This window comes from Hyperoodon ampullatus (assembly GCF_949752795.1).
Source record: "Hyperoodon ampullatus genome assembly, chromosome: 2".
NCBI lineage: Eukaryota > Metazoa > Chordata > Mammalia > Artiodactyla > Ziphiidae > Hyperoodon > Hyperoodon ampullatus.
In genome coordinates this window covers 6219479-6235726 of record NC_136915.1, presented here as the reverse complement: position 1 = coordinate 6235726, position 16248 = coordinate 6219479, and the positions used below count along the sequence as shown (strand labels likewise).

At 46.7% G+C, this 16248-nt stretch overlaps 1 protein-coding gene across 6 annotated transcripts in view; it reads right to left on the bottom strand.

Annotated features, from left to right (window-relative positions):
- The window catches only part of SLC45A1 (solute carrier family 45 member 1), a gene marked incomplete at both ends in the record, with an annotated part of 28460 nt that extends 14612 nt beyond the window's left edge, over positions 1-13848 (bottom strand). For 2 of the 6 annotated variants that reach the window (XM_079726526.1, XM_079726527.1), the window contains 2 exons: positions 7336-7560; positions 8741-9137. In XM_079726526.1, coding sequence (XP_079582652.1) covers positions 7336-7560; positions 8741-9137 — 622 coding nt within the window. Of the gene's footprint in view, positions 1-7335; positions 7561-8060; positions 8154-8629; positions 9264-13713 lie in introns of those variants that run through there. The other 4 variants (XM_079726529.1, XM_079726528.1, XM_079726524.1 and 1 more) reach the window with 4 other exon arrangements.
- Between the last annotated feature and the right edge of the window lie 2400 nt (positions 13849-16248).

Genomic DNA, 16248 nt, shown 5'->3' with positions numbered 1-16248 from the left:
ACCTGCACGTCTGGAGCCTGTGCTCCACAACGGGAGAGGTCACAACAGTGAGAGGCCCGCGTACCGCAAAAAAAAAAAAAAAAAAAAAAAATCTTCCAACAAACAAAAGCCCAGGACCAGATGGCTTCACAGGCGAATTCTATCAAACATTTAGAGAAGAGCTAACACCTGTCCTTCACAAACTCTTCCAAAATATAGCAGAGGGAGGAACACTCCCAAACTCATTCTACGAGGCCACCATCACCTTGATACCAAAACCAGACAAGGATGTCACAAAGAAAGAAAACTACAGGCCAATATCGCTGATGAACATAGATGCAAAAATCCTCAACAAAATACTAGCAAACAGAATCCAACAGCACATTAAAAGGATCATACACCATGATCAAGTGGGGTTTATTCCAGGAATGCAAGGATTCTTCAATATATGCAAATCAATCAATGTGATACACCATATTAACAAATTGAAGGAGAAAAACCATATGATCATCTCAATAGATGCAGAGAAAGCTTTCGACAAAATTCAACACCCATTTATGATAAAAACCCTGCAGAAAGTAGGCATAGAGGGAAATTTCCTCAACATAATAAAATCCATATATGACAAACCCACAGCCAACATCATCCTCAATGGTGAAAAACTGAAAGCATTTCCACTAAGATCAGGAACAAGACAAGGCTGCCCACTCTCACCACTCTTATTCAACTTAGTTTTGGAAGTTTTAGCCACAGCAATCAGAGAAGAAAAGGAAATAAAAGGAATCCAAATTGGAAAAGAAGAAGTAAAGCTGTCACTGTTTGCAGATGACATGATACTATACATAGAGAATCCTAAAGATGCTACCAGAAAACTACTAGAGCTAATCAATGAATTTGGTAAAGTAGCAGGATACAAAATTAATGCACAGAAATCTCTGGCATTCCTGTACACTAATGATGAAAAATCTGAAAGTGAAATCAAGAAAACACTCCCATTTACCATTGCAACAAAAAGAATAAAATATCTAGGAATAAACCTACCTAAGGAGACAAAAGACCTGTATGCAGAAAATTATAAGACACTGATGAAAGAAATTAAAGATGATACAAATAGATGGAGAGATATACCATGCTCCTGGATTGGAAGAATCAATATTGTGAAAATGACTCTACTACCCAAAGCAATCTACAGATTCAATGCAATCCCTATCAAACTACCACTGGCATTTTTCACAGAACTAGAACAAAAAATTTCAAAATTTGTTTGGAAAAACAAAAGACCCCGAATAGCCAAAGCAATCTTGAGAACGAAAAACGGAGCTGGAGGAATCAGGCTCCCTGACTTCAGACTATACTACAAAGCTACAGTAATCAAGACAGTGTGGTACTGGCACAAAAACAGAAAGATAGATCAATGGAACAGGATAGAAAGCCCAGAGATAAACCCACGCACATATGGTCACCTTATCTTTGATAAAGGAGGCAGGAATGTACAGTGGAGAAAGGACAGCCTCTTCAATAAGTGGTGCTGGGAAAACTGGATAGGGACATGTAAAAGTATGAGATTAGATCACTCCCTAACACCATACACAAAAAAGAGCTCAAAATGGATTAAAGACCTAAATGTAAGGCCAGAAACTATCAAACTCTTAGAGGAAAACATAGGCAGAATACTCTATGACATAAATCACAGCAAGATCCTTTTTGACCCACCTCCTAGAGAAATGGAAATAAAAACAAAGATAAATAAATGGGACCTAATGAAACTTCAAAGCTTTTGCACAGCAAAGGAAACCATAAACAAGACCAAAAGACAACCCTCAGAATGGGAGAAAATATTTGCAAATGAAGCAACTGACAAAGGATTAATCTCCAAAATTTATAAGCAGCTCATGCAGCTCAATAGCAAAAAAACAAACAACCCAATCCAAAAATGGGCAGAAGACTTAAACAGGCATTTCTCCAAAGAAGATATACAGACTGCCAACAAACACATGAAAGAATGCTCAACATCATTAATCATTAGAGAAATGCAAATCAAAACTACAATGAGATATCATCTCACACCAGTCAGAATGGCCGTCATCAAGAAATCTAGAAACAATAAATGCTGGAGAGGGTGTGGAGAAAAGGGAACACTCTTGCACTGCTGGTGGGAATGTGAATTGGTACAGCCGCTATGGAGAACAGTATGGAGGTTCCTTAAAAAACTACAAATAGAACTACCATATGACCCAGCAATCCCACTACTAGGCATATACCCTGAGAAAACCATAATTCAAAAAGAGTCATGTACCAAAATGTTCATCGCAGCTCTATTCACAATAGCCCGGACATGGAAACAACCTAAGTGTCCATCATCGGATGAATGGATAAAGAAGATGTGGCACATATGTACAATGGAATATTACTCAGCCATAAAAAGAAACAAAACTGAGCTATTTGTAATGAAGTGGATGACCTAGAGTCTGTCATACAGAGTGAAGTAAGTCAGAAAGAGAAAGACAAATACCGTATGCTAACACATATATATGGAATTTAAGGAAAAAAATGTCATGAAGAACCTAGGGGTAAAACAGGAATAAAGACACAGACCTACTTGATAATGGACTTGAGGATATGGGGAGGGGGAAGGGGAAGCTGTGACAAAGCAAAAGAGAGGCATGGACATATATACACTACCAAACGTAAGGTAGATAGATAGTGGGAAGTAGCCGCATAGCACAGGGAGATCAGCTTGGCGCTTTGTGACCGCCTGGAGGGGTGGGATAGGGAGGGTGGGAGGGAGGGAGACGCAAGAGGGAAGGGATGGGGGAACAGATGTAGATGTATGACTGATTCACTTTGTTATAAAGCAGAAACTAATAAAAAAAAAAAAAACCCAGAAAACAGTAAGTTGATGAGGAAGTGGAGAAATTGGAACCCTTGTGCAGTGTTGGTGGGGATGTAAAATAGTGCAGCTGCTGTGGAAAACAATAAGGAGGCTCCCCAAAAAACCAAAAACAGAATTACCCAGCAATTCCACTTCTGGGTAGAGGCCCCAAAAGAACTGAAAGCAGGGTCTTGAAGAGATATTTGTACACCCATGTTTACAGCAGCATTATTCACAATAGCTAAGATGTGGAAGCAACCCAAGTGTCCATCAAAGGATGAATGAATAAGTACAGTGTGGTCTATAAATGCAATGAAATATTATTCAGTCTTAAAAGAGTAAGGAATCCTAACATACGCTACAACATGGATGAGCCCTGAGGAGATTATACTCAGTGAAATAAGCCTGCCACAGAGACAAATACTGTGTGATTCCGCTCACATCGGTTCCTTAGAGCAGTCCAATAGAGACAGAAAGTAGAACGGTGGTTGCCAGGGGCTGGGGGAGGGGAGATTGGGGAGTTATTATTTAATGGTTATAGAGTTTCAGTTTTACAAGATGAAAAGCGTTTCAGGGATGGATGGCAGTGATGGCTACACAACAGTGTGAAAGTATCACAGAACTGCACACTCAAAAATGGCTAAGATGGTAAATTTTATGTTATGTGCATTTTAACACAATTTTAAAAGAGGAAAAAAAAACCAATTCAGAAGAGTAGAGATCTTCATGTACTTACTACAGAATTACATCCTGATAAACCCATTGTAAGTTGAAAATATCATAAGACGAAAATGCATTGAATACACATTCCTATATATAAAATAGATAACCAACAGGGACCTACTGTATAGCACAGGGAACTCTACTCAATATCTTGTAAAAATCTATAAGGGAAAAAATCTGAAAAAGAATATATGTATACATAAATATATGTATAACTGATTCATTTTGCTGGACACCAGAAACTAACACAACAGTGTAAGTCAACTATATGTCAATTTTTTTAAAAGGGGAAAAAAAAGAAAATGCACTGAACACACCTAACCTACTGAACAACACTGCTTAGCCCCGCCTAGCTTACACACGCTCAGATCACTTCCATCAACCTACAGCTGGGCCAAAGCATCTAACACAAAGCCTATTTTATAATAAAGTGTTGACTGTCTCATGTAATTGACTGATGACTGTCCTGAAAGTGAAAAACAGAACGGTTGTCAGCGTAGGATTGTTGACCCTCGAGATCACGGGGGTGAACGGGAGCCGCCGCCCAGCATCACAAGAGAGGATCGGACTACATATCGCTAGCCCAGGAAAGGGCAAACTTCAAATTCAAAGTACAGTTTCCACTGAATGTGTACAGCTTTTGTCAAGGCAAAAAAATCGAAGTCAAACCATCATAAGTTGGGGACTGTCTATATAAGATAAAAAACCAATTCCTGGCTTCCCTGGTGGCGCAGTGGTTGAGAGTCCGCCTGCCGATGCAGGGAACACGGGTTCGTGCCCCGGTCCGGGAAGATCCCACGTGCCGTGGAGCGGCTGGGCCCGTGAGCCATGGCCACTGAGCCTGCGCGTCCGGAGCTCCGCAACAGGAGAGGCCACAGCAGTGAGAGGCCCGCGTACCGCAAAAAAAAAAAAAAAAAAAGACTAATTCCTTCTTCTGACCCTCCAAACTCCTGCCTGCCTGGACCCACACAGAAGCTCCCTGGACCCATGTGCATACGGGATTGTAAAGAGAGATGAACAACGACGTTTTCTAGAAGAAGTGACTGAGGCTTGGAGAGGCCAAGCAGTTGCCTAAAGTCCCACCATGAACAGGAGGAAAAGCACAAAACCGATTCAGGATTTCAGCTCCTGGGCCACCCCGGCCTCTTCATACAGGTCCTACACATATGACATCTTTCCCTGGATTTTTAGAAATCTTTTCCATTGCTATTTTAAATGGGATTGCTTACTTTCATTTTATTTTGGAACAAGATAAGTGTTTTATATACAAACGCTAGAGGTATTGATTTTTATATGATACTTTGATAAGCAAACATCATACTGAATTCTCTTACTGTTTTGCAGTTGATTCCCTTGAAGGTTTTGTTTGTTTTATTTTTATTTTATTTTTTTTAAATTTATTTATTTCTTTACTTATTTATATTTTTTGGCTGCCTTGGGTCTTCGTTGCTGTGCACGAGCTTTCCCTAGTTGCAGCGAGCGGGCGCTACTCTTCGTTGTGGTGCACGGGCTTTTCATTGTGGTGGCTTCTCTTGTTGTGGAGCACGGGCTCTAGGCATGTGGGTTTCAGTAGTTGTGGCACGTGGGCTCAGTAGTTGTGGCTCGTGTGCTCTAGAGCACAGACTCAGTAGTTGTGGTACACGGGCTTAGTTGCTCCGCGGCATGTGGGATCTTCCTGGACCAGGGCTCAAACCCATGTCCCCTGCATTGGCAGGCGGGTTCTTAACCACTGTGCCACCAGGGAAGTCCAAGCACAGACTCTTTATTTGTTTTCTTTTTTCTTTCAATTTTATTGAAGTATAGTTGATTTACAATGTTCTGTTAATTTCTGCTGTACAGCAAGGTGATTCAGTTATGCATATATTCTTTTTCATCTTCTTTTCCATCATGGTTTATCACAGGATATAGGATATAGTTCCCTGTGCTGTACACTAGGGCCTTGTTGTTTATCCATGTTATATATAATAGTTTGCATCCGCTAACCCCACACTCGCACCCCTCCCCCAGCACCCCTCCCCTTGGTGGTCATTCCTGCCTCCTTCCTGACTTCAGTGGGAATGTTTCTCGTGTCTGGCATCAAGCACAGCACAGGTGTGTGCGTGTGTGTGTGTGTACACACGGTCAATTGTCATTATTCACGGATTCCATATTTCACATCTACCTACTCAGTAAAATTGATTTGTAAGCCCAATAAATACATACGTAATGCACAATCACTCTCGGATACGTGCAGAGCAGTGAAAAAAAATTTTTTTTGCCTGGCTTGTGGGATCTTAGTTCTCCGACCAGGGATTGAACCCGGGCCACAGCAGTGAAAGCGCCAAGTCCTAACCATTGGTCCACCAGGGAATTCCCAGAGCAGTGAAAGAGTCGCCTGACACACACGGTCCCGGCTAAGACTTTTCACAGTGATGTTCTGCCTTCCTGTTTCAACTCTCACACTGTCAACAACCATTCTTTTCATAGTCTATGTGGGTGCTACATATTTGCACTTTTGTGCTTTTTTTGGGAGACACGCTGTTTACTTGACAGCCCCCAAGTGTAGCACTACCGCTGTCTAGGGTTCCCAAGTGCCCAGAGCCTGCAACGTGTCTTATGGGGAAAATATGTGAGTTAGACGAGCTTCGTTCGGACACGAGTCATAGTGCTGCTGGCCGTGAGTTCAACGTTAATGAATCCGTGATATATACTAAATAAGATGTCTTTAAACAGAAACACATAGAACAAGGCTATGCATTGATCCGTTCACAAAAATGATGTGGCCAGAGGTTTGCAGGAACCTAACCCTGTATGTCTCCACTGGTCATGATTCGAGGCTGGATAAATCAGAGTTCGTGACGCCTTTGAACAACACAACTACCTGAATAATGAGAATCAACGAAGTATAACACTATTTACACACGGTTATATACACACATACAGAGCTATATACACATATATATACATATATATCAACGATAACTTCCATAAAAAAGAATGAAATAATGCCATTTACAGCAACATGGATGGACCTAGAGATGATCATACAAAGTGAAGTAAGCCAGACAAAGACAAATATCGTATGATATCGCTTATATGTGGAATCTTAAAAAAAAATGATACAAACGAACTTATTTACAAAACAGAAGGAGACCCACAGACACAGAAAACAAACTTATGGCTACTGACGGGGAAGGAGTGGGGAGGGCTAAATTAGGAGCTTGGGATTAACATACACACACTCCTATGTATAAAATAGATAAACAACAAGGACCTACTGCATAGCACAGGGAACTATACTCAGTATATTGTAGTAACCTATAAGGGAAAAGAATCCGAAAGAGATTCAAATTATATATATATAACTGAATCACTTTGCTGTACACCTGAAACTAACACAGCATTGTAAATCAACTATACTTCAATAAAAAAGAAATATAGATTAAAATATAGATATTATAGTATATAATATGTGTACTAGGGCTTCCCTGGTGGCGCAGTGGTTGAGAGTCCGCCTGCCGATGCAGGGGACGTGGGTTCGTGCCCCGGTCCGGGAAGATCCCACATGCCGCGGAGCGGCTGGGCCCGTGAGCCATGGCCGCTGAGCCTGTGCGTCCGGAGCCTGTGCTCCGCAACGGGAGAGGCCACAGCAGTGAGAGGCCCGCGTACCGCAAAAAAAAAAAAAGTGTACTGTTGACATATGTCGTTTGAGAGATGCACTTTCAAGCAATTCCGTGCTCTCCCACGTCTTTGAATTTTGTCCCCGTTGCACAGAGCCTTACCTGCCAGGAGGGCGTGGATGTTCAGGCCCCGGTCCTGATCGGCGGGGCTGCACACGTCCATCATGTACGCATGGCTGGGGCTATCGGCCGAGTCCGCGCTGAAGTCCATCAGCGCCACGCCGCACACGGTGAGGAGGATGCCCCACTTGTGGTCGTGGGCCGTGTCGGCCAGCGCCGTCCCGATGTCCCTGCCGTTGAGCAAGAGTGAGAGGCCCAGCAGTGCGCCTGGGGATGGAGAACAAAGTCACCGGGGAAGCGCAGCCCTGCCGGCCCCGGCAGCCACCACTTCAGGCTAAAATCTTTAGGGCCCCAAGAACTCCTTTTTAATCAAACCTTAAGCACTTGGATCAGGGTTTTTATTTCATCAAGCATAGCAGGAATGATATAGACTTTATTAACTCTTTTTTTTTTTTTGGCCGTGCTATGCAGCTTGCGGGATCTCAGTTCCCCAACCAGGGACTGAGCCAGGCCCATGGCAGTGAAAGCCCGGAATCCTAACCACTAGGCCACCAGGGAACTCCCCTCTTAACTCATTTTTAAAAAGTGATCAAAATGAGATATTTTCACAGTTAACCCAGACTGGATTACAGGGTGCTCCCTGCCACCACACCAGTGACACGATCTGGATAACTGTTTTGGTCAACACTCTTTTAGATTTTCCTAAGAGGAAGCAGTTGGGGCCTTTTTTGTTTTTTCCATTTTATTTCAATTCCAAAACAACAGACCTATAGCCAGGACAAGAATGAAAGGGCGTCTCCTTCCAAACCTTGAGGTACATCGGTCACTCCAAGCACCCAACAGTGGCTGCAGTAGGAATCCTGAAACAGAGCAGGTCAGTGGTCACTGCTGAGATCCCCATGGCACATGGGGACCAACACTGAAGCAGCTTCATCAGGTTCCCAAAACACCTGCACTCAAACGTCCCCAGGGCATCAAAAGAATAAGATGATGAAACTCAGAGTCAGCAACAGAACCCTGAGCTAGAAAACAAAAGACAAACAGACTCTTGGACTCACTCAGCTTCTCCTTAAATTTTCTGCTTAGGCCCCTACAAGGCACGAAGGAGCCATGACCTTCTTGGGAATCCAAGAAAGACCAGGACCTCCCAGACCCAAACCACCCCCAGCTGTATTGCTTGTCTGCTCTGATGACACCGCCTGGCACGGGATGGTGGAATCCTTGGGGTCCGCCGAAGTCTGGTCCTTTATCTGGTTTAGATAAAGTCACTTAAGATATGGGGTCTGACCGGCCCTACCTGTGTTCTGCTACAGCCCCACACAACTGGGGGACTTACTCTGGCCCCTCCCTTGTCCCCTGGGGACCCTCAAGCTGCCTCCACTGAGGTTTCTGGAAGCCTCTGGGGAGGTTTCGGAGGCCATCACGAGCGGGCCGAGCGGGGCCTCACCGAGGATGGGGCTGACGAACCACACGAGGCTGTAGAGCTGGTCGGGAAGGCCCATCTGCAGGAGCACCGGGGTCACGTATGCCGTCTCCACGGCGTAGCTGAACTCGACGCCGAAGAGGACGCAGCCGTTGAAGAGCAGCTCCCGGAAGGACCTCTGGGGGTGCAGGTCCCCGAAGTCCACCAGCTCGATTGGACACGGGGTGTTAGGGGGCGGGGGCGGCGACGGCCGGATGCACTTCCTCCTCTTGGGGTGTCGTTTGAAGTTGTTGGCCCGGTGGCTGATGTGCCGGGTCATGGACCCCGAGTAGCCGGCGATCGGGGGCCTCCAGAAGTCCTGAGGGGTCAAGGAGGGGAAGAGGGCCTCTCCCGGAGGGGCGCTGCTCACCGGGGGGGTCATCGTAGGGGGAGCCGGTGGGTGCTCCTGTGGGGAAAGCCCGTTTGGGGGCAGCCGTCACCCGCGGGGCCTCCACCACGCGAGCTCATTTGTCCCGGTGGCGCTGTCCCTCCATCCCCCGTGGCACCGCTCACCCGTCCACGTGGGAAAGGTGAGTTCACTCGGGGGACCCTTAGAGCCGACACCGAGCCCCCAGAGTGGAGCCTGCTGTATGGACGGTGTCCCTGGGCCTCACTTTCGCATCGGGGCAGCCCGCCTGACCAGGGAGACCAGAGCCAGAGAGGGGATCAAGTCCTTCAGGTCCCTGTGCTAAAACTCAAAGGGACGGTTCCCCAAACAGGCTCTACTGGGAGGGTCCAGCAAAGAACCACGAAGAGTGGGCGCCACCAAGAGCCCCGTGGCTGCCCTCTGGCCGCAAAGGTTGCCGGGCTATTTTAGGACCTGTGGCCCATTTCCAGGGCGAATGTTGCCCTTCCCTGCAGGCCCCAGGGGAGCAGAGGGGGACACCAGGCACCGTGGGGGGAGACAGGACTCACGGGCACCCTGAGCGCTTTGCAAGTGGTGAGGGGACAGCCCTTCCTTCTCGGGATGGAGAGTCACACCGTCCCTAACACCTGGGTTTCCTCTCCACCCTAAGCCGGAGGACCCAAGCCTAAAAGCAGCCAAATGAGTTCAAGTCTTTTCCTTTTACATCAGCTGGACAAATGAATCTTCAGTCGAGTCAGGAGAACTGAGACTTTCATAGTGTTTGAAATGCTCTCTTTAAAGAAATAAACCGACCCCCTGAATCCTGCTTGTTATAGGGCAACACACCAAAAAAAAATAGGGGTGGGGGAGGAACAGAAAGAATCCGGGAGGGTGAGAAATAGATGTTCCTCCATCCTCAAATTATTTTTTTGAGGAATTTTCGCAACGCCCTCGCGCTGGGTAGGGAATTAGCAGGCGTGTAGGCTAATTCACAGACACTCCTGCCCCCTCTGTCCCCCACCTCCCTGGGGTTTACAATGTGTGCCACTCGGAGACCTGCCCTTGGGCATCCAAGTGTTTTCACTGCTTAGAAACTAATCTAGATTGTAAATATTAAAGGAATAGGTTCTAGCATGTTCACCTGTGTGTTTTAGCCAATGTCAATTTTACTAAGCACAGGGGGAGGAAAGCTACTAAGATCAGAGGGAAAGAGACAGATAAAAACATGAGAGGGGGACATTCTGCATTGGGTTGGACCTCTCTGACACAACTCACCCCATCTGTATCACAAAAAAGCAATCGCCTAAGTTTCCTTTGGAGTCCTTCCTGGGAAGTAGGCCCTAAACCTGAGAGGACATTCCCAAGATTGATAGGTTTCCTTACAAGAACACTTGTTATTTACAAAGATGAATAGTAGAGGCTTTCTTTCAAAATTAGTTTTTAAGCTTTAGAAATGAGGCCCTCATTTCTGACTTTAACTTACTGTACACCCTCCATCACACTCTTGCTAGTCGATAACTTCTTTATGAATCGCTCTGAAATTCCTTATCACTCCAGATGTGCATCCCAAACTCCCCCACTGCCCCACCCACTCTGGGATTGTCTTCCTTCTCTTCAGAAGACACCAGTGGTAGAAATGATTTATTCTAGAGATGTCCCAGCAGGATTCAGAACATCATGTTAACGCAACAAACCATCCACCAATCCATCCATCCATCCATCCATCTACCCATCTCCCCACCCACCCACCCATCCATCCACATCCACATATCCACCCATCCATATACATATCCACCACCCGTCCTCTAATCTACCCAACCTACCCGTCTACCCATCCACTCTTTCAAATATCCATCCATCCACAAATCCATCCATCCATCCATCCATCCATCCTTCCACTTGCCCACCTACCCACCCATCCTCCCATTTGGCTGAGTACTGAACACCAAGACACTGAATTTATAGACATAAAAGAAAGACATAGTTCTTGTCCTCAAGTTAGGTGAAACAGTGGAGGAGAGACATGCTAAGCAGTGGGAACCACCCATGCACAGGAGCTCTGTGCACCAGCTGGGCACAGTGGCGATGTGGTGGTGAGAGATGAACCCATCAAGAAGGGATTAGTTGACCAGGAAGACTTGGTAAGAGGTAGATTCACACCAAGATGACAGGGAATGACAGAACCAGTGAATCAGTCTGCTCTCGCTTCTAGAAAAGGTTTACCTTACGACCTTAAAAAAATCCCATGCTCTCCTCTACCACAAGGGCAGAGGTGCCTAAGAACCATGCAGACAAGTAATACTTCATTAAAAACATAATCCATTTATGAAGATTAAGTCAAGATTTTAAAAAATTAAAAAAAATTTAAGCTAAGCCTCTTGTTTATGTTTCTCACAGGTCTCACTCAGGCCCTTGTACACAGTAAATACTCGAGAAATATTGGCTGGGCTTGCCTTCAAAAACCCAGGTGGTTGTTAGCTGTCCCTGGAGCTTCAGTCATTAAGATCACAGAAATAGAGGACCTGCTGGAACACCGCATAATAAGACTGTCTCCTTAGAAGTCAGAAGGAAGACCTTAGCCCAGGTGTGTCAGAGAGCTGAACCTGACTTCACCTGTCTGGTCACAGCCCCGCACCTGCCTCCGTGGCAAACTCCCTCCGTGCCCCTCTACCTGCCCCTTCAGGCACACGACGCCTCTCTTTCCTATTGGCATTTTACCCCCATAAAGTGAACTTAAGTGAACACGCGTTAGAAACCTTCCCTTTCATTTTAGAATGAAGAACCATGGGCCCCGTTTGGAAGAATTTTAGCCTTACACAGCATAAGGCGGAAGTATATTTTTGAAAAGGGAGGATTTTTGACCCACTTAAAATGGACTATGTAAATAGTCCATGTCTCTACCTGTGATGTGACAATTTCACCATCACCTGCCCACCACCTCCAGCTTTAACATTGATTAATTTGAGGATGGAGGAAAATCTATTTCTCACCCTCCCGGATTCTTTCTGTTCCTCACTTTTTTTTGTTTTTTTTTTTTTTTGTAAACTGTATCCCTATTCAGTGTGCAGCCTGAACTAGCAAAAGTGAGACCCTCACCGCCCCCATCCTACACCACCACCCCCAACACACATCTAAACTGGAATTAAACCTGAGCTTGAGCAGAGTCTTTACTAAGGCTTCCCCTTCAAGTTTGGGGAGCACAGGCTCCGGATGCGCAGGCTCAGCGACCATGGCTCACGGGCCCAGACGCTCCATGGCATGTGGGATCTTCCCAGACCGGGGCACGAACCCGTGTCCCCTGCATCGGCAGGTGGACTCTCAACCACTGCGCCACCAGGGAAGCCCAGGATTACCACTTTTATTTAAAAATACATATATTAAAAGCTGTCCATGAAAGTTTATTCTAAGAACTATTGAAAATTCACTTTTGGATGTTATAAAAAAAAGAAAGTAAAATGTATACTAGTAAAATAGAATTTTAATACACTAATACAAATATTCATCAGACCATCTCGACCACACTGTATTACCATTCACTCAGCCCCCCAAAAATGTGCACATATTCCTGGACCCCCCAGGTTATATGCTGGGTCCACTGTGCTTCTAGAATACAGAGGATGTTTCAAGGAATGAACCCCTCAAATTGTGTTGTGGGATGACTAAGCAGCAATAGATTAATAAAAATAAACAATGTCCATGTCATTCGAATGCTTAAAATTACCCCACTCTGACCTCAACTCATTTCCTCACTTCTCTACGTGAAACCAGGCTTCCAACTGTGGGGTGACGGGGGTGGCCACAGCCCTTCCCCGCTCTTCCTTCTACCAATTCTTAAACTTAATACTTCAAGGAAATCTTCCCAGACCAGCAAAGGGCTCTGTGGACTTCAGGGGATGTATTTAATCAGCTAGTTGCTCAAATGTATGCCGCCCACTTCTCACTTTTGATCTGTGGCAATCTGGCCCCTACCTGACAGCCAACTGATCCCCAAACCCCTGGTGAGGCACACATTGAACTTTCATCAGCACCTGGTTCTACTTCCCTATAAAGGCTGAAAAACAAAAGCATTATGATAACCCCACAAACAACTTGTCAAGGACAGAGTGAACCGAACCTCTGTAACCCTCCAGTTTCAGCCTCAGCACATGTTACCCTTGACAAGAAAGCAGAAATCCTTGTACTCCTCAAAAACTTAATCCTGGGATGCTGAGACAGATTATACCAGGGCTCCAGCCGTCCAGAGCTTTCATTAAGCCTCTGGCGGGAGGTGAACCGGAAGCTGATCATACCTGCCCAGGTGACCCAGGAACAGGCCTCCGGCACCAATAAGCAGAGCTTAAGCCTGGGGCAAATTCCAGTGTTTGATCTCTTTCCTTGCAAATGTGAAATAAATCTGTCACCCAACGGCTACCCTTCTCAGGGCGGGAGAGTTCTGCTCTCAGGGGGCAAGACGTGGGCTCCACTGACAGTTCAATTAATTAGACATCCAAGAGAAACAAAGATCTCGGTGCCAACCTCCAGTCCCAATCCTGGCACTCTGATTACCCTGGGGCCTAAGCCGCGACTCTCCCAGCACAGAGCCGGGAAAGCTGTGCGGAGGAAATGGAGGTACCTGTGGGTCCAGCCAGGAGGCATCCCTTTCCGAGGCCGGGGTCCTGCCTGCCCCGTTTGCAGCTCGGGTCCCGGCCCGGCCGCCCCCTGCCCGCCGCTGCTCCTGCAGCATCACCCCGCGGGGCGGGGCCGTGACGTCACGGCTGCATCCTCGCCAGGCTTCATCCTCGCCGCCTACCGCCGGTACCCGCAGAGCATCCTTAAAGCGGCACCGCCCTGCAGTCCGCCGCGGAGGCGCTGGACCCCGCGCAGGGCCCCCACCCCTCGCCAGCCGCTCATCCTCCCGAAGTTTAAAGGCCGGCAGAGTCTGCAGGGAAAGCTCCAGAAACAGGCCCGCTATGACTTCCGCGGGCTGAGGCGGAAGGTGGGCCCCTTTCTCCATAAAAAAAAAATACATATATATAAAATTATATATATTAAATATATATAATATACATTATAATTGTATATTATGTATTATAATTATATATAATATATAATAATTTATATTAGTATATATAATTTTATTTTACAGCTGTGTTGTTTTAAAGATGAATGTATTAATATATTAATACTGTATATTAAAACATTTCCCTTGGCCTAAGAGTTCTTTTTTTTTTTCCCCTTCTGATTTTAAAAGAAATGAACCCATATTTGAGGATCCCTAAAAGCATTGTGTGCTCTGGACACTGCCCACTGTACAGAATAAGTTGGCCCTGCCTAGAAATATTATACTGCATTCACTTATTCCCTTAACCGATGCATCAGGGGCTTCTCTGTCCCAGCTCTACCCTAGGGACTAGGGATACAACAGTGAACAAACAGGCAAAAGTTCCTGGCCCTGTGGCATGACATTGTAGAGAGGGAGAGACACATTGAACAAGACAAATAACATAAATAAATGGTAAGTCAGAAGACAGTCATCCCCAGAGAAGGGGCTTAGGGAGTGTGGGGCTGGGGGTTGGGGGAGGGGCACTGCAGTTTGAATAGGGTTGTTGATGAGTCCCCACCCAGAAGGTGACATTTGAAGAAAGACTTGGACGAGGTGAGGGTGTTAGCTGTGCTGATGTCTGGGGGAAGGTCATGCCAGGCAGAGGGACGAGCAAGTGCAAAGGTCCTGGGGTAGGAGCTGGATTGAATCAATGACAGAGCAAGAAATTATACAGTACAGTCTGTAGTGAAATTACAAAGCACAAAGTGCTACTGGGGGAAGACGTGTGGCTCTAGGAAAGTTTATAATAAGGGGAGGTGACTTTGATGGGAGGGCCGGGGGTCCCTGAGGAAATGACACTGGACAGGTGTGCTAATGCTGAGTAGAGGGGGCAGCATGTGCAGAGCTCCTGTGACAGGAGGGGGCAGGGTGAGCACAGAGCCAGTGGGGCTGGGATGCCGAGGTGAGTTGGGGGTGGGCTGGAGAGGCAGCTTGGGCTCAGGCTGTGGGCCTCGTGGACTGTGTCATTTTCTAAGAACAAGGAGAAGCTTAGATGGGTCCAGTGCAGCGGAGTGGGTGACCTAAATCATATTCATATTTTGCAAAGGTCTTGTAGCTCAGAGTGGAAAAGTGGATTGGAAGGGCTCAGGGGGCCCAGGTGGGCGCACCAGGGAGGATCTTAGAGAACTGCCCAGGCGGGAGAGGATGTGAGTGATGGTGGAGAGACAGAGGTGGTGGGTTGCCTAGGCATTTGCGGGTAAAACCAACAGGGCTTGGTGACAGGTTGAAGGTGGGGGGTGTGGGGAGGAGGGAGCGGGGTGTCCAGCTTGAGCACCCGGGCAAAGGAGAGGAGAGCGTTTGGGCTGGTGGGGCGAGTCGCAGGGTAGCTTTGATACAGAATGAGGTCGAGGGACCTTTGAGGCACGGAGGCCTCTAGAGATGGGTCTGGAGATCAGAGACGGTCTTTCGAGAATCGCTTACACACAGGAAGCCAAACTGTGGACAATGACATCAACAGGGAGAGACGTAGCACAGAGGAATGAAGCCTCGTCGGTCACTGGTCAGGTGGGGGAGGATGAGCCATCAGAGGACTGGCTCCATCTTATCATATCTCTAGACGGGAGTAACAGTTTGAAAAAAATACCATTGTGTTTTTCTATTTTGCCTTTACACACAATGACGTGCTCTTTTGTTAGCTCAGAGCTCACAGCTGTAACTTATAAACCTCAACATCCCAAGAGCTGAACACAATGGACGCTTTTTTTTGGCTCATGTGAAGTCCAAATGGGTGTTTCCGATGCACAGGGGACCTCCAAACGGTCATTCAGGGACCCAGGCTCCTTCCATCTGGGCTCTGCCTGCGCCAGGCTAGCAAGAGGCCCACATCCCACTCATTCCATTGGCCCGGACTCAGTGACACAGTCACACCCAACCGCAAGGGAGGCTGAAGGGCCTGGAGGAAGTGGGTGTGAGGGGTACTGTGTCAGCTGCCTGTTGAGCGTTTATCAGCTTGGGGGAGGGGAGGAGAGGGGAGGGAGGGGGCAGCTGGGGATGCTAAGGAGACAACAGCTAATACCTCCTTTCTGATATTCAAAGTAGGATTCTGCAGCCCGAGAGAAGGCTTGG